Below are 14,878 nucleotides of genomic sequence, written 5' to 3'. Positions count from 1 at the left end.
ACTTTTCTAAACTTCCACATCGTACCTACAAAAAGCCTGCATCCGGTTGCAACCACTCACTCTTGTGCAGTGAAGTGTCGTCGTCGTTCTATAATTAGGAAGCTAAGATGCTGGTCGTGACTGGAAGCACGTTGGAGTTGGAAGAAACGTTGAACAGTTTGACTGAAATCACTGCGACAGAAGAAGAGACATGTGAGTAGATGGTGAGTAGGAGGTTTGCTGAGAGACGAGGAAGTAAAGTTTGTGGTCTGCATGGCAACGACGTGGAGACAGATTTCTCTGGAAGATGCAGGTCAGAAGAGAAGCGTTGATCCAGTGCAGCAGCAGCACAGATCCAGCTGAGGAAGGACCGTCATTTTCTATCCACCTGATTCCCTCATGAACCGCGTCTGTTTACATGTTGACTGTTATAGAGTAAGTGGACAAAGATAACGTACAGCAGCATTTTTAGCTACATGCTTGAATGTGTCCACATAAAACCAACGTGACTTTTAGAAACACACCAGACGTTTATTTTTCCTTCATGAACATATAGAAAGAAATAAGCAAAACGACCGAGGCTTTAGGAGAAAACACTTTAAAACACTGCAGAAATTCAGCTCCAGCTTCACCTATTTTTACTAACGCTGCTGCCATCTTGCTTTTCAGAAACAAAACTGTCTCATCAATCAATCAGCAGGAGCTCAGAGACAGGCATCACCTGACAACTCCCTCTTTGTTCCTGCTTCGAAGAACAAACCACTTTGATTTCAATTCTCATTTTACACCTGAGGACGTCTGAGCTCAGAGCACAGGAGGCAGACTGCTCCACTACACACACGTTTCAAGCCAGAATCTGACGTTTTTCACCTACTTATTAATTTTGTCGTCTATCAAAGACAAGGTTTAAAAGAAAAAAGCACATTTGTGTGTTCATTTCACTTCACTTTGTCTGTGCTGAGCCTCTAATTTCCTATTTAATTCTGTAAAAGTCTTCTTTCCACTGTGAGCTTGTCTCTATCCTGTATATGAAGAACCATTGTTCTTCTGTCAAGTCTAAATATGGTCGTATCCTTTCTACTGACAACCAGAAAGGCCGGATATTACAGCTCAAATTAGCAAGAAAAGTCAAAGAAAAGTCAGATGAAGAAGAAGAGACGTCAGACTCATCTGAGTTCATCTCGGAGACGAAGGTGGAGACGATCAGAAATGGATCAAAATGTTCATATGATTATATGATGTGTTTTGAAGGATGTGTAGATTTAAAAAAATGAACATGATTCTGCAAAGTAAAACTTGAGTTTTTCTGCTGCTCTGAGCCAGAAATCTCCACTTCAGCAGCTCTGACACAAACCAAAGCTTCCAGATTTATTCCTAACTACATTCTGCAAGTATTTACAGAGGAGATGTTTCATCATCCAGAGCCTGATTCATAGAACATCTTATTTCTAATATCCAAAATTCCCTCTGTGAACACCTGGAAATCTAATACGTTAATAAAATAAAACCTCACTTTAGTCGTTATTCAGATTTCTGTTCAGGAAACGTCTGAAAATTAGTGCATATTTAAGTAGATAACTCCTCATTTGCATATTTAAATATAAAATTCCCTCTCTTTTCTTGTAATACAGAAAATTACTGTATTTATATAAGTAATGAACTGGTTTTATTCAGTGAAGTATTTCACCTGTAGTGTCACATTAAGTCAGAGCTGCTCATCACATGTGACTCGTGGCACATGTTCATGTTTGCGGTTTAATTACCTGGAGGTTCAGTGGAGATATTTATAAATGTGGCAGATAAGCAATAAGAAGGTGTTTCAGTGTGAGTGGGATCCTCGCTGACGGATGTGATGGAGCTTCTCTTTGAAACGAGGCCTGGAACACGGCTTCTCTCCAGATTATCTCTGCTTGTGGACGTTCCTCTTCCTCCTCCTCCTCCTCCTCCTCCTCCTCCTCCTCCTCCTCTCCGGTGTCACAAACCTGCATCTGTCTCCCGTCTCCTCAGGTGTCGAGGCGCCACGCTCCGTTGCGAGCTAATTACCCGAGTCGCTCTGGGAGGAGATGAGGGGAGATCCCTGAGAGGAAGTGACAGCTGTCGACAGCTCTTTAGGCCGAGCGTCGCCGTCACTGAAGGAATTCACGTCGACGCCTCGGCCTCCGCCTCAATTTCAGTAAATTCAGGAAAGAAGAAGGACGGAGGCTCTGTTTCCTCTCTAGATCTTTCTTTGAACACTGAGGTGGAAGCATGAGAGAGAGGAGGACATGTCTCTGTCTGGAGTCTCTCTGTTGGGAAGCGATTCTGCTCCAGCCTGGGGGCGGGGCCTAACGGAGCAACAGGAGCCGTCTGATTGGTTGCAGGACCATCCAGTAGATGCAAAGAGATTTATGTTCTTCTGTATCAGCTGAAACACGTCTCATAATGAAATCCAGACGGAGAGTTACCAGACTCATGTTCTGACGAGGATGAATAATTCATGGCAACACCTTAATTAACGCGCAATTAAAAGCTGCAACCGTGCAACAATAACGCCAGAAACATTAACATGCAGCGAAACACGACAATATGCAACGTGTGAGCTGGTTCACAGATTTAAAACTTCACTGCTTCTCATTAGCAAGGCCGATCAGCCACAATATTACGACCACCGACAGGAGAAGTAAAATAACATTAAAACCGGAAACTTCTGAACCTGACATTCATTCATGTGGATGTTACTTAGACATGTAGCAGCCACGTAGACCAGACCAGACCAGATTCACTAGATCCCACACTGATCAAGTGTCTGTGGGATGATCCGTGGAGGACCCTCCCCTCAAAGACCCATGTAGACAGCGTGGTTCATCTTCTTCTACTCTAGACATTCAGTTTTATCAGCAACGTTGGAGAAAACCTTCTCCTTCTTCTTCTTCTTTGTTCGATTTCCTGCAGATCTGAAGCTCCACAGCAGCTCAACCACGTCGTCAGAGGAGTTTTACAGTAAATGGTGCTTTGATGCATTTTTCTTCCACCACCAGGTTATAAATCCAGGCAGCAGAGAACCTGGAGCTAGTCCAGTACTGTGTTGAGAAGAAATGCATTCATATACTAACTGCAGATGTATTAGAGGTGTGAGATGTCAGCTTTACTTTTAGTTTGTCTTTTACCTCATCATGATCCATCCCTCTCCTTGGATCCTGTGTTTAAATGTTTAAAAGTAGCTGTTCTCCAATACTCCAGCTCATCTTACACATGTTAACAGTTAAAAAGGAGCTGATGATCAGAAGCACATCTCTGGCCTCGGCTGTTTATTCTGCTTTGAAAAATAACCGCATGTATGTAGAAGAAGTTTCCTTCAACAAGATCAGAGACATGTAAAAACTGCACAATTAAAATGCTAATTCATTCAGTAACTGCTCCCAGGAAGGTGTCGATGGTGCATCTCTTGGTAGCGTGGAAGAGAAAGAGACGTTAGTGGAGCATCTGCTGGCAACGAGAAAGGAAATGAGCGTGGACGCGTTTCCTGAGAGGACGGTTTATTTGTCTGAGAGAAGAGACGACGCTCGGCTGAAGAGCTGCGACGCTGCCAGTCAGAGGCGGTTATGTGACAAGAAAGCAGCAGCTCGACTCCCACCGTAACTAAAGCCGCGGCGTGGCTAACGCAGCCGAACACATCCACCGAGCTGTCTGCGTGAGAACCACAGCAGGCCATCAGCAGATATTAAGCTCCTCTCCCGGCGCCCGGGCGGAAAAGCGAAGAGGAGGAAATGTAAATAGATACGAGCCTGAGGGGAATCTGTGGGAGAGGAGCCCACATAACGACCTGTCAATTTAACAGCTAGTGGGAGAGAAGGAAGAGAAAACGCTCTTTTTCCTCTTCATTAACACACACGGAAAAGGGATTTATTGACACGCGGCATCTGTCATTTACAGCCCAATTTAAAGCCATAAAAACCACAGGCTTAGATGCTTTATCTGTGAGGGAGGGGTGGGAGTGGTGGGGGGGGGGGGGTCGAGGATGAGAACGTGGCTGTTTGATATTTACTCTTTCAGTATCAGGGCTCAGCATCAAATATCAGCTTTAATGCAAAATACTGTTAAATTAATTCAATGATGATTCAAATGAACTGGTAAAAATATTCATGTTCAGACGTTTTCACTAAATGTTTTGCAGAGAAAATTTATAATTCTCTTTTTTTTTATTGTGATCTACGACAAAGAAAAAAACACAAGCAGCAAAAAACGAAGGTGAAACAAGGACGACGGTGTTTGTAGAGTTTCTTCTTCTTCGTCACTAAAAGGGCAGAGCTGCTGCTGTGGAGCTGGAAAGATTCACTGAATAAACTAAACCGTTTAAAGACAATGAAAACCTAAACTCTCCACCCATCAAGACCCTTCACCAACAGAAGAATTTCACCTTAAACTAAAACTAATATCGTCACTGGATCCTGAGGTCTGTGGCGTCTCCCTCTCTTCCTCCTTTTTCTTTTTAAATCCTAGCGCTGCTTTAAAAGTTTCACTGATCTCGTTATGCAACACAGTTTCTAACGAGAGGACGCAGGAAATGTCTTTAAAACCTGTAGGACAGATGTCCTAGTTTGAGTCCAAAAGATGTAACAGACACGAAGGAAACATATAAAAACAGATTCATCCAACTACAGGTGAGTTTCATGCAAGTTTCTGATAAATGAAGTTGAAATGAAGAAGCCACCTGGTAAATAAAGCCTTGAAGTCCAGCTGTATTTATTTCTGCTTGTTTTTTTTTTCTGCATTATTACAACCAGACGCCGTGAATAAAACGATGGCACTAGATGCCACCGCAGACAAACACAGTTATTTTACATGCATTTGTATTTGGTATTTGAGAAAATTGTCTGTGATAATGTCAGAGGTACGAAGGTTTTCATTCAATTTAAAAATAAAAAGTTTAAAGTGATTTTCCGTAAAAGCAGGATGTCGTAACCGTGCACCAGTGAAATGTCGAATGTCTCTGTTTGTGACCTGTAGCTTAAACCCTTAAACGTAAACGTGTGGATCCGTGAGGGAGGATCAGACGTGGCTCCATGTTTCTTTTCTCATTCTCTCTAAACATTTCTGATGTGGCTCCCGATGGAGAGCGACCGCAGCGATTCAATACACCATGACACCAATTAGCGTGGCTGAATAATAGCACGGCCGCCACAAGCGCCTCCTCCCACCCCCCCTCGCCCCCCAGGCCTCTTCTTATCAAAGCGGTTTTTCTTTCACCGCCTCAGATTTCAGACCAAAGGGCAGCGCTAACTCATCAACGCCTCCTTCCTGCAGAGCTCGATACGCGGAGCAGGTTCTAATCGGCCGGAGTCACCCCCCCTCCGTGAAGCCAGAGGGACGTCTGAGTTCACAAGACGAGTCTGGACCCGTCAGGACTCTGAGCAGCTCATCATCTCCTCCTCTCAGGAGTCAAGGTTTGGAGGCTCGATGCCGCGAACGACGGCATCGAGTCTCCAGGGAGAGAGTCCACAACAAACAGCCACAACATTATGACCACCGACAGGAGAAGAGGATAAAATTAAAACCATCTTGTGACAACTCACTGTTGTGCACTGCAGGAAGGGAATTTCAAGAAAGCGAAAAATCCTTGTATCAAATAAACACATCTTTGTGCTTATTTCAAGTCAAGAAAAAAACGCTTTTTTTCTTAAAACAACATGATTTGACTGAATAGAAGTAATTCTGTTTTTGCTTCTGGACCCTGTATTAATTGCCCATGCAGCCCCCACCTAGACCAGACCAGACCCCCCCACCTTATAGCAAAGACACCCCCAGCAGGATGCAGCCAGACACACACACAATCTCTGATGCAACTGTTGGAGACACAAGCGAGACTCACACAATATCAAGATCATGTCTGTGTCGCAGCTTTGTTTGCAAAAAATAACCACAGAAAACTACATAACTACACACCTACGTAACCAATCTAAGTGTTAAATAGATAAGTGTGGTTCAGAACGCCTTGAAGATGTGCTGGATTTTTGAAAAAGTAGTGACCCCATTTGTCAATTGCTGCGCTTTCATTCCTCCTAGAAATGCGCAAAAAACTCTCAAATATCTAAACTTCAGTAAGGAGTAAGGAGGTCGTTTTTCAGACGTATCGATATAAAAGTTTAGCACAAACGTGCAATGGAAACACTTTTTTGGTTTTTCTCCATCAACTGCATCACTGGAGATAAAGCAGGGGGTCATGTGACCAATTTCTTTTGAAATCCATCTTCTTCAAAGTGACGAGGATTTAACAGAATTATGGGAGAGTTACAGCTCGTTCGCAAAACACCTTTCAATGGAAATGCATACAATGGATTTTGTGCAGAAACTGGAATGGAAAAGCAGCTAATGTCTAAGATGAGCTCAGACTCAAGGAATGTGTTCATGCAAAAAGCTGAGCACTAGAATCTGTGGTTTTCTGTGCTCTGTACTAAACTATAATTCTGTTCTAAAGGAGAAACACGGAGTCTCCTGAAGATTGTTTCCAACACTTATGAGGCTAAAGGTGAAAGCAGCGTGAGAGCAGCAGCCCTGGGATCTGACTGCTGATCAGAGTGAAGCGCGAAGCCTCGGGAGGGAGGTTAAAGACGAGGAGACGAAGGAGGAGAAGATTCCGCACAGATGCCCTGAAGACTCGCACAAAACACGAGGCGAGCGCCGAGCGGCCCCACGGAGGAATCAGCTCCACTTACCCGTGCAGCTCCTTGAGAGAGAACGAGATCTTCAGGTCGTGTCCCAGCACGTGGAGGGCTGTGAGGATGTCGGCCCATTGCACCATCTCGCCCAGAGGACCCCCCTTCAGCACCTTAGGACTGAACACGTCCCCGGACTCCTCGGTCAGGAAGCCCACGTGGATGAGAACCTGAAGGCAAAAGGACAGTTTCTGTGTCACTGTTTATCCTCAGCGTTTGTTTTCAGAGAATAATGAAGATCTGGTGAGAGTCATCATGTGTGAATATATTCATGTATTCATCACGGATCAGCTGTGTCGCATTTTAAATATAATTGAGTGTCTAATAAAAGCTGGGGGGAAAAAATGATGCAACTCCTAGAAAACACAATGAACTGTGCATGAAGTTGACATGAAGAGCGACCCCTGGAGGCCTGGCTGACCTGCAGAGACACATGAGCCTTTTAATTGCTGGATATGAACTGAAATGAGATTTATTTCGACAGATGGCAGCGTTTAATTTAGTTCGTTCCTCGATTACATCAAGGCGTTCACCTCAGGTATTAATCAGCTGTTTGCTGCAGCCACATATGATGCACACATGAGGAGCAAAGATATTTAAAAGGTTCTGACGTCGGTGCTGAAATAAAGTAGATGTTATGTTCTGAGCGGTGAGGTAGGACCGGGAGTCAAAGGGAGGCAACGCACACGGACACGAGACACAAACAAAGAAACAAAGAGGGTGGAATCAGAGGGACGGGGACAGACAAAGACAGGAGGTAAAACTTAAATCCAACCAAATAAAGCAGGAAATCAAACAGAAAAGGTAGAAACACAATGGAAACACATCATTGTGCAGTAACTTCAGCAAAAGTTTGATTTCACATACGAAATTTCAAAATTTCAGACTTTTTCCAGACGTTATTTTCCAGACTTCATGTTAAAAAAAATTCAGGTTTATGGCCTTTGAGTAAATATTTGAGTATCATGTAAATAAATGATGGAATTAGTTGTTAGTTTTCGTTATTCTGAATATATTCGCTGATATGTCACCAAATGATTCCCAGAAGATTAAAGCTGAGTGATGTAGCTCATACAAATATGTTGAGATAAATTCAGCAACATTTATTTAGCTGCACATGAATCATCATCTATTAAAAAATAAATAAATAAATAAACAGATCGATCCGTTTATTTATTTATTTTTTAGATATTCACAGTAGTTTTAAATAATTGAACAGTCTTGGAAACATGAATATTTTTTCATACACTACTTTTCATTTTCCGAACATTTCCAGACCTGGAAGTATCGTCAGTGACAAAACAAACTGTGTCGAGATGCTTTTTAGAACCCAGAGGCTGAAACAGAAATAAGGAAGAAACGTTGAGCAGCTCATACGGAGACGACTCCATATCTGCATGAGAAGCAAGAAGAGCAGGAATTCATCTGAATAAAGCCTACGTACACGCTGCATGTAACCGAACAAGAATGCAAGATACAGCAGATGCATGTTACATGAGGCTGATGATGAATAAAACAAAAGGACGGATAAAATATTCATCCTAGAACGATTTAGTGGGTCTACAGAGAGCTCACAGAGTCACTTCTACAGAGATGAACTGTTAGAAACATCAGTCGTCCTATTACAGGTGAGTTATCTGAATGTAAGATGATGAGGCTTTAAGGAACTATGAGGCACAAAGACATCGATGCATCGACAGTAAAGGAGGAGAAGTTAGAGAGAACATCGTCCTCCAGCAGCATCACTGAGTCAGACCCGACTCCAAACTTTATCAAAAGGAAAAGTTTAAACCTTGGAAGCAGAGAGAGCTGGTTCCACAGGAGAAGGTCCTGAGAGCTGAAGGCTCTGCCTCCCATTCTGCTTCATAGCCTCGAGTAAGTCTGAACTCAGAGAGCAGAGAAGTCTCTTAGAGCGGGGGTGTCAGACTCGTCTCAGCTCAGAGGTTCACATGGAGCCCGATTTAAACTCAAAAACACAAGGACTCAAGGCTGGAAACAGCAGATGTTTTTACTGCAAAGATGTAATGAACTATGGTTTTACTAAAGATTTTATTAAAAGAAAAATAAGTGCAGTTCTGACACTAAAACAGTGCAAACCTGGTGAGCTTCTAAGAAAAGGAAAAGGTCCTTTTCGCAGTAAATGTCTACTTTGTAATTTCTGCACTTTGCAGATTCATCCTGGGTCAGACTGGACTTCCTGCCGTTAGTTGGTTTGACTCTGCTGCATCAGGTTAACAGGTTAACGCTGATGCACGATGGAGCTCGGCCTTAAAGGACCCTGCGTCTGAGGAGATGGATTTAAAATTCTATTTCACAGGGAGCCAACGGAGAGGAGCTAAAAATGAATGTAGGATAATCTCTCCCTGGGAAATGAACATAAACGCGTCAATAAATGAACGGTTTCCTCTCGGCGGCTGGCGGGCGGAGCTGAAGCAGGTCTTATAAGATAAGTGGGGAATAATATTGAAGCAGCAGAGGGAGCACAGCAGTGAAATGAGTACGAGAGAAGTAAAGAGACATAAATTCAATTGTTCAGAGGCTGTTTGAAATATGGGGATGAGGCTGATACTGAACATACGGCTGCACACTGGAAATGCAAAACAGATAACGCACTCACATTAACCCTCAGGCGGCCTTTTAATTTACTACTGGTAACCTTAAGCCTTAGAAAAAAACAGCTATAAACTTAACAGATTAATACACAAAGACACAAACACAAAAAACGAATGAAATAACATTTTACAAACATAAACCACTATGACGGGGAAACAACTGATTTTAGTGTTGAACTCTAAAAATGACACATTTGACCATTTTTCTCCTAAATAAACCCCTGATATTAAAGAGTGAATCATTTTATTGTGTCATGGCTGAGAAAAATTAAAAAACGTAGTTATAACGGGAGTCAATGGGGCAAATTTTAAATCTGATGATACACAAAAACTAATAATCCAGTCAAGTCAATATTTTAGATGATTCTGGTCAAACCCAAGACTGATCTGAAAATGAATAAATAAATGCTCCAGGCTCCAGGTTTTATTGAAAATAGCTAATTTTTCTTTTTCTATTTTTTTTTTTTTTTCATAAAAACAAGTGACTTGAAGTAATCAAACTGGCATTAAATGGGTTAAAATTCCTCAAAATGATTGAAATTTTGGTAGTTTTGTAAAGTGAGGAAGCTAATCATGACCAAGAGAAGACTGTTGGTTCTCCACTAGAACAACAAGAGGCAGAAAAGGCCGTTGGAGCAGTTTACCAGCTGGAGATGTTCTGTCAAACAGTCAATCAGTCAATCAGTGTGTTTTCTAAACTGCACTTAAGAGTTTCAGCAGCGGAAGCCAAAGTCTGGAGGTTCTGCTGGATGCACGGCAAACAAAGCCCGGACGTTTGGGAAAAGTCTGACACTGTTAAAACACTGAGCTGATTTATTCACATGGAAACTGGCCGAGGAAACAAACACAGAGAATCATTTAATTTCAACTTCTGGAGAATTAAAAGTCTTTTTATGAGTCCACAAATCTACAAATGATGGCGCTGTTCAACATTAATGTGCAAATATGTAACATATTAATGAGGCTTGAAGCAGGAAAAATAAATCTTTTTATAATTTATTGTGTGCACGTTAATGTCACTTTAACATCAGAATAATTATTAATATTATCTTCTCATTTATTGTAATTCAGAATGTGGTAATTTATTTGTAGATGCTGATGGTCCGACCTGTCATTAGTTTGATAAGGGGGCGGGGCCACTGTAAAGGGGCGGGGCCAGGGTGAAACCCGGTCCTGATGCTGGGATGCAGCGTTGGTTCGTGACATTGTTTGGTAATAATAGAGCTGCACTTACTTACGTCTGTTTCCTGTGTCTGATTAAATTCTTTGTCAGGACTTTCAATCATGTTTTGAGCTATTTTTACACAGAACTGTAAAAAAAAAAAATCTGAAAGCTTCTAAGCTTTTACGCTGCACTGCAACACTATCGTCCAAACCTTAATCCACCCACCTCATGAAAACTGAGTGAAATCTTTTCTTGTAAGTCTTAAACACCATAAAGAGGCTTTTCTGGGATCGCTCCTAGTAAACGTTTTTCATTTTAGAACCGGGAAGGATCTGATGCCGCTGCCTTTTCATCAGACATCTGCTCCAGCGGACGAAGCTCTTTGACTGTGGCTGTAAATGTCAGTGGTGGAAGTCACTAAAGCCAGTCAGCGGCTGCCAGGAGTCACTCTCCATCATTATCCGCCTCATGTGACTCCCAGCGAGCGGCCCCAGATAAAAGAGGGAAATATCAGCCCAACAAAATGTCACAGCTGTTAACTTATTAGCCGAGCATGTGGGTCTGTAAGGGACTGTGTATGTATGTATCTTTGATGCTAAACGTTTTGAGCATCTTTTCCATGAACACATGGATTCCAGAAGATGAGGTTTTATTAGAAAGAAACGAAAAAAAAAGAAAGAAAGCTTTGAAAAGATGAAACCCTGACTCTGCTCTCACATCTAAAAGCTTTTCATCCTGGAAAAGAAACTCTTCATTCACTCTCACCCTCTTCCTCTCTCTCCAGCGCTCCTGCAGTTTCCCGTCCAGGCGCCGAGCGGCCGAGGCCCACTGCGCCGCCAGTCTGCGCATGCGCCTCTTCATGAAGCTCAGAGACTCCTTGGCCCCGCCCACCTGCTCCAGCAGGGGCCCGACGTCCGACTGGAAGACGGCCTGCAATAAAACCAGAGGACTGAAAGGACTGTAGCTGCAGACGCCATAACATTATGACCACCTTCCTAATATTGACTGGTCAGAGATCAGATCCCTCCACACCAGACGACTCATGCATGAAGCCCTTCCTGCACCTCTCCTACTCTGCCTTTAATACTTCTCCCCATCCCAGAGCCTGCACCGCCTTTGTATGCAACGCCTTCCACACAGACAGGAAACCTCTTCACTTTTATTATTGTAATGTCCTAAAAAGAAAGTATAATATTCTTGACCTAGACAGCTATCAAATCTTTATGGGCGTCTGTCTCATTTTTCAAGTTTTAAAACGGAATGAATTCATCATCCAGAGAAGAAACAGTGAAGGATGAAGAAGGGGAGCTCTAACTGGAGGTGACTGTAATGTACCGAAGCGAAGGACTAAATCCTCCCAAATGGTCTGATCTGGAAGAGGAACACGTTCAGAAACCGAGACAACTAATTAGGTTTTAAGAAAAAAACTCAAAAAATAAAGCAGACACGTCTGATTCATTCTCTCTGGGTTCTTGATTTTTATATATAATTATAGGTCAAATGTCATGAATTGTCTGTCTGCGTCTTTTGTTTTGTTTTGTCGTTGTCTGTCTGTGTCTGGTTCTGTAATTGTCTGTTGTGTGATTGTTGTTTTAAAGTCTTCTCTGTCTGTGTTGTGTATGTGCTTTGGGACTACGGCTGAAAATTAGCATTTGTGCTAAGTCTGGTGCATTGACACTGATGACTAACGCATCAATGCTGATTAATGTGCATTGTTCCAAATAATAACAGTATGGAAAAACACCTTAAATTCACTGTCTTAACATCTTTCACTGCTTTTAAACAAAACTTGCAACAAACAAAGTCGACTGTTGCACCTGTTGAGTTCTTGTCATTCACACGTCCTGTTATTACTATATTTTGTACATTTGGTGATTATAAACTGTTCTTAATTGCTTGCCTGGATAAATAAAGGTTAATTAATTAAAAAAATGTTTTTGTGTGTGTGTCACGATTTTGATTTTGTTTGTTTTTTCGTGGTCATGGTTTGAGTTTCCTGTTTTATTTTGTTAAGTTTCTTGGTTTCCTGGGAACATATTTATTTTTTAGTCTCCAGGCCTTTGTTTGTTTGAACTCTGACCTCATCGCATTGTGTCCTCCTCTTGTGACCTCATGTCTTAATAACATCCACACCAATTAATGTCTCACAGGAGAATTAAATTGTCACAAGTTGATTTACATATTATTTACTTCTCCTGTCAGTGGTCATAATGTTGTGGCTGATCAGCGTAAAGAAGAAGTTGGTTTAAAATGAGTAAAACAAGAATAAGGTGACACATTTTCCTTTTAGGCTTCATAAATACAGAAACAGAGCAGAATAAATCTATAATGATCAATTACTGCAGGAAGTTCATATCGTCACATAATAATGAACAATATTTTGACATTTGATGCTCGATGCAACACGACCGCTGTTCTAAAGCATCAGTAGATGTTCTGGTGTCAGGCTGTTTTCTACTCGCAGCACAAACACTCCGTCATATCTTGTTATCCTGCGGTGCCTCGGGGCTACGCCTCTCAGACACGCTGCCTGAGGGATTCCTGGCTCTTCCTCAAATAGTCTGTTCTCATTTCACATCTCCTCCTTAGTCACGGCCTCGGAGCGCCGGGGCATGAGATTATTAATCAGCGGAGTAACTGCATGTGGTGGAGGGGGGGTTAGAAAACGCAACACACCAGCGAGCACAAATTTTTAAAAAGCAGCTCTCGACGAGAAAATCAATATGAACAGCTGTACTCTCAGAGCGCCTCCAGGAAGCTGCAGAGGACCGAGGGGAAGCCTCAGGACGAGTCCTGGGGAAAACACGGCGCCTATTAGAGCAGACATGAGAGCTGCACAGAGGATTCACGTCAGGGCCAATCACATTACTCTGGGGACGGACCGGGAGGAAGCGTGGACGGGGAGGAGGTTTGGGCACAACTCTCAGATTGAATGTGAGCTCAAGGTGTCGACGCTGTTAGTGGAAAGTAACACAAACTGAGAGGGAGGAACAGCTGGGCGCTCACACTCTTAATGGAGAGAGCGAATCCCCTGAAAACAATGTTCCTGAAGGCTTATTTTATTTCATTTGTCATCTTCTTCTATTTTATGCTCAATTTAGTCGCTGATCATTTCACATTTACCTCCTCAACTGGTCTGGTTCACCTGTCGACAAAGATTTGAACCCAGAAAGCATCACAATCTGCAGAAACTAAGCAGCTAAAAGAGAAAGGGAGAAACACTGCTAAAACGTCGCTCCTTCTCCCCCCTCAGGTGTGACGTTACCTGTTTCTTGGGTGGAGGCTTCAGGGTGGGGGTGGCGGTCTGGTTCCTCCAGGCCTGCGGGGGGCAGAACCACTCCACCTCGCTCAGGTAGATGAGGAAGGAGCAGTCGGAGCCGTCGACGCCATAAAAGCCGTAGCAGGGGTCCGAGGTCCAACGTGCTCGCATCCACTGGGAAAACAAAACACCCAGTCCACAAGTACTAAGATGTGACCAATCACATTGTTTGTGGGCGGGGCTTAATTAGTTATTTACAACTAAATGTCTTCTGTCTAAAAAAGTGAGATGTTTAGAGTAAAACATTTTGCTAATCAAGATACATAAGCAGAGAAATGCATATGCTCCAGCACAAGATCAGGAAAACACAGAGGAAACTCCACCGAAGCTAACCTAGCCTTATGCTAGCCTTATGCTAGCCTTATGCTAGCCTCATGCTAGCCTTATGCTAGCTAGTTATCTAGACTAAAGGCTCAGAAAAATAGCAGCTAGCGTCATATATACTGTGAAACCCATGTGTTCATGTGATTTATGTCCATGTAGATAGACACATTTAATTTAACTTTACCTCAGTTACTACTAAGTTATTATGGCTAGCGTGCTAATGCTATAATGATAATACTAAATAACAGTGAGACTAGTTTAACAGTTTTTCTAACGGTATTTGAACCTTTTAACGGTGATGGATGAACACGGAGACTGAGGAGAAGGTAAACACAGCTCCATGACTGATGAGGTGATTGGGCTACAAAGCATTTTACAGCTCATTTAAGATATTTAAAGGAAGTAGACGCTGGGATATTTAAGTGAGGACCTTTTACATACTGACAGACGTTGGTAATAACAATTCACCAACCTGCCCTTGAATCCTCTTATACTCTAAAACTGTCACATAAGATCATCAGCTATGTGTTATATTATCAGATTCTATGCGTTTCCTTCAGCTCGATGTTTGTATCTATGACAGAAGTTAGTTTATCTTGTTTTTCCTGCTCTTCTTTTCTCTCTATCGTCTGGTTCTGCTCAATGTTTCCGTCTGTTAAAGGGAGTTTTTCCTGCCATTGTCGCCCTCACGTTTACTCTGGAGGTTTCAGGCTGTTCTTTGTAAAGCGTCTTGAGACAGTAGCAGGTGGCAATTGCGCTTATTTTTCTTAGCAGGAAGGGCTTAATT

General features: G+C 42.5%; 1 protein-coding gene across 4 annotated transcripts in view; it reads right to left on the bottom strand.

Moving 5' to 3' along the window:
• The window catches only part of LOC124997295 (alpha-1,6-mannosylglycoprotein 6-beta-N-acetylglucosaminyltransferase B), a 57,902-nt gene that overhangs the window by 22,953 nt on the left and 20,071 nt on the right, over positions 1-14,878 (bottom strand). For all 4 annotated transcript variants that reach the window (XM_047570888.1, XM_047570887.1, XM_047570890.1 and 1 more), the window contains exons 6-8: positions 13,714-13,881; positions 11,214-11,378; positions 6,672-6,841 (exon numbers count right to left, since the gene is read on the bottom strand). In XM_047570888.1, coding sequence (XP_047426844.1) covers positions 6,672-6,841; positions 11,214-11,378; positions 13,714-13,881 — 503 coding nt within the window. The remainder of the gene's footprint in view (positions 1-6,671; positions 6,842-11,213; positions 11,379-13,713; positions 13,882-14,878) is intronic.

Source organism: Mugil cephalus, chromosome 20 (genome assembly GCF_022458985.1).
Source record: "Mugil cephalus isolate CIBA_MC_2020 chromosome 20, CIBA_Mcephalus_1.1, whole genome shotgun sequence".
NCBI classification, from domain to species: domain Eukaryota; kingdom Metazoa; phylum Chordata; class Actinopteri; order Mugiliformes; family Mugilidae; genus Mugil; species Mugil cephalus.
Note: the sequence above shows the minus strand (reverse complement) of the source record. Positions and strands in the feature narration are given on the sequence as shown.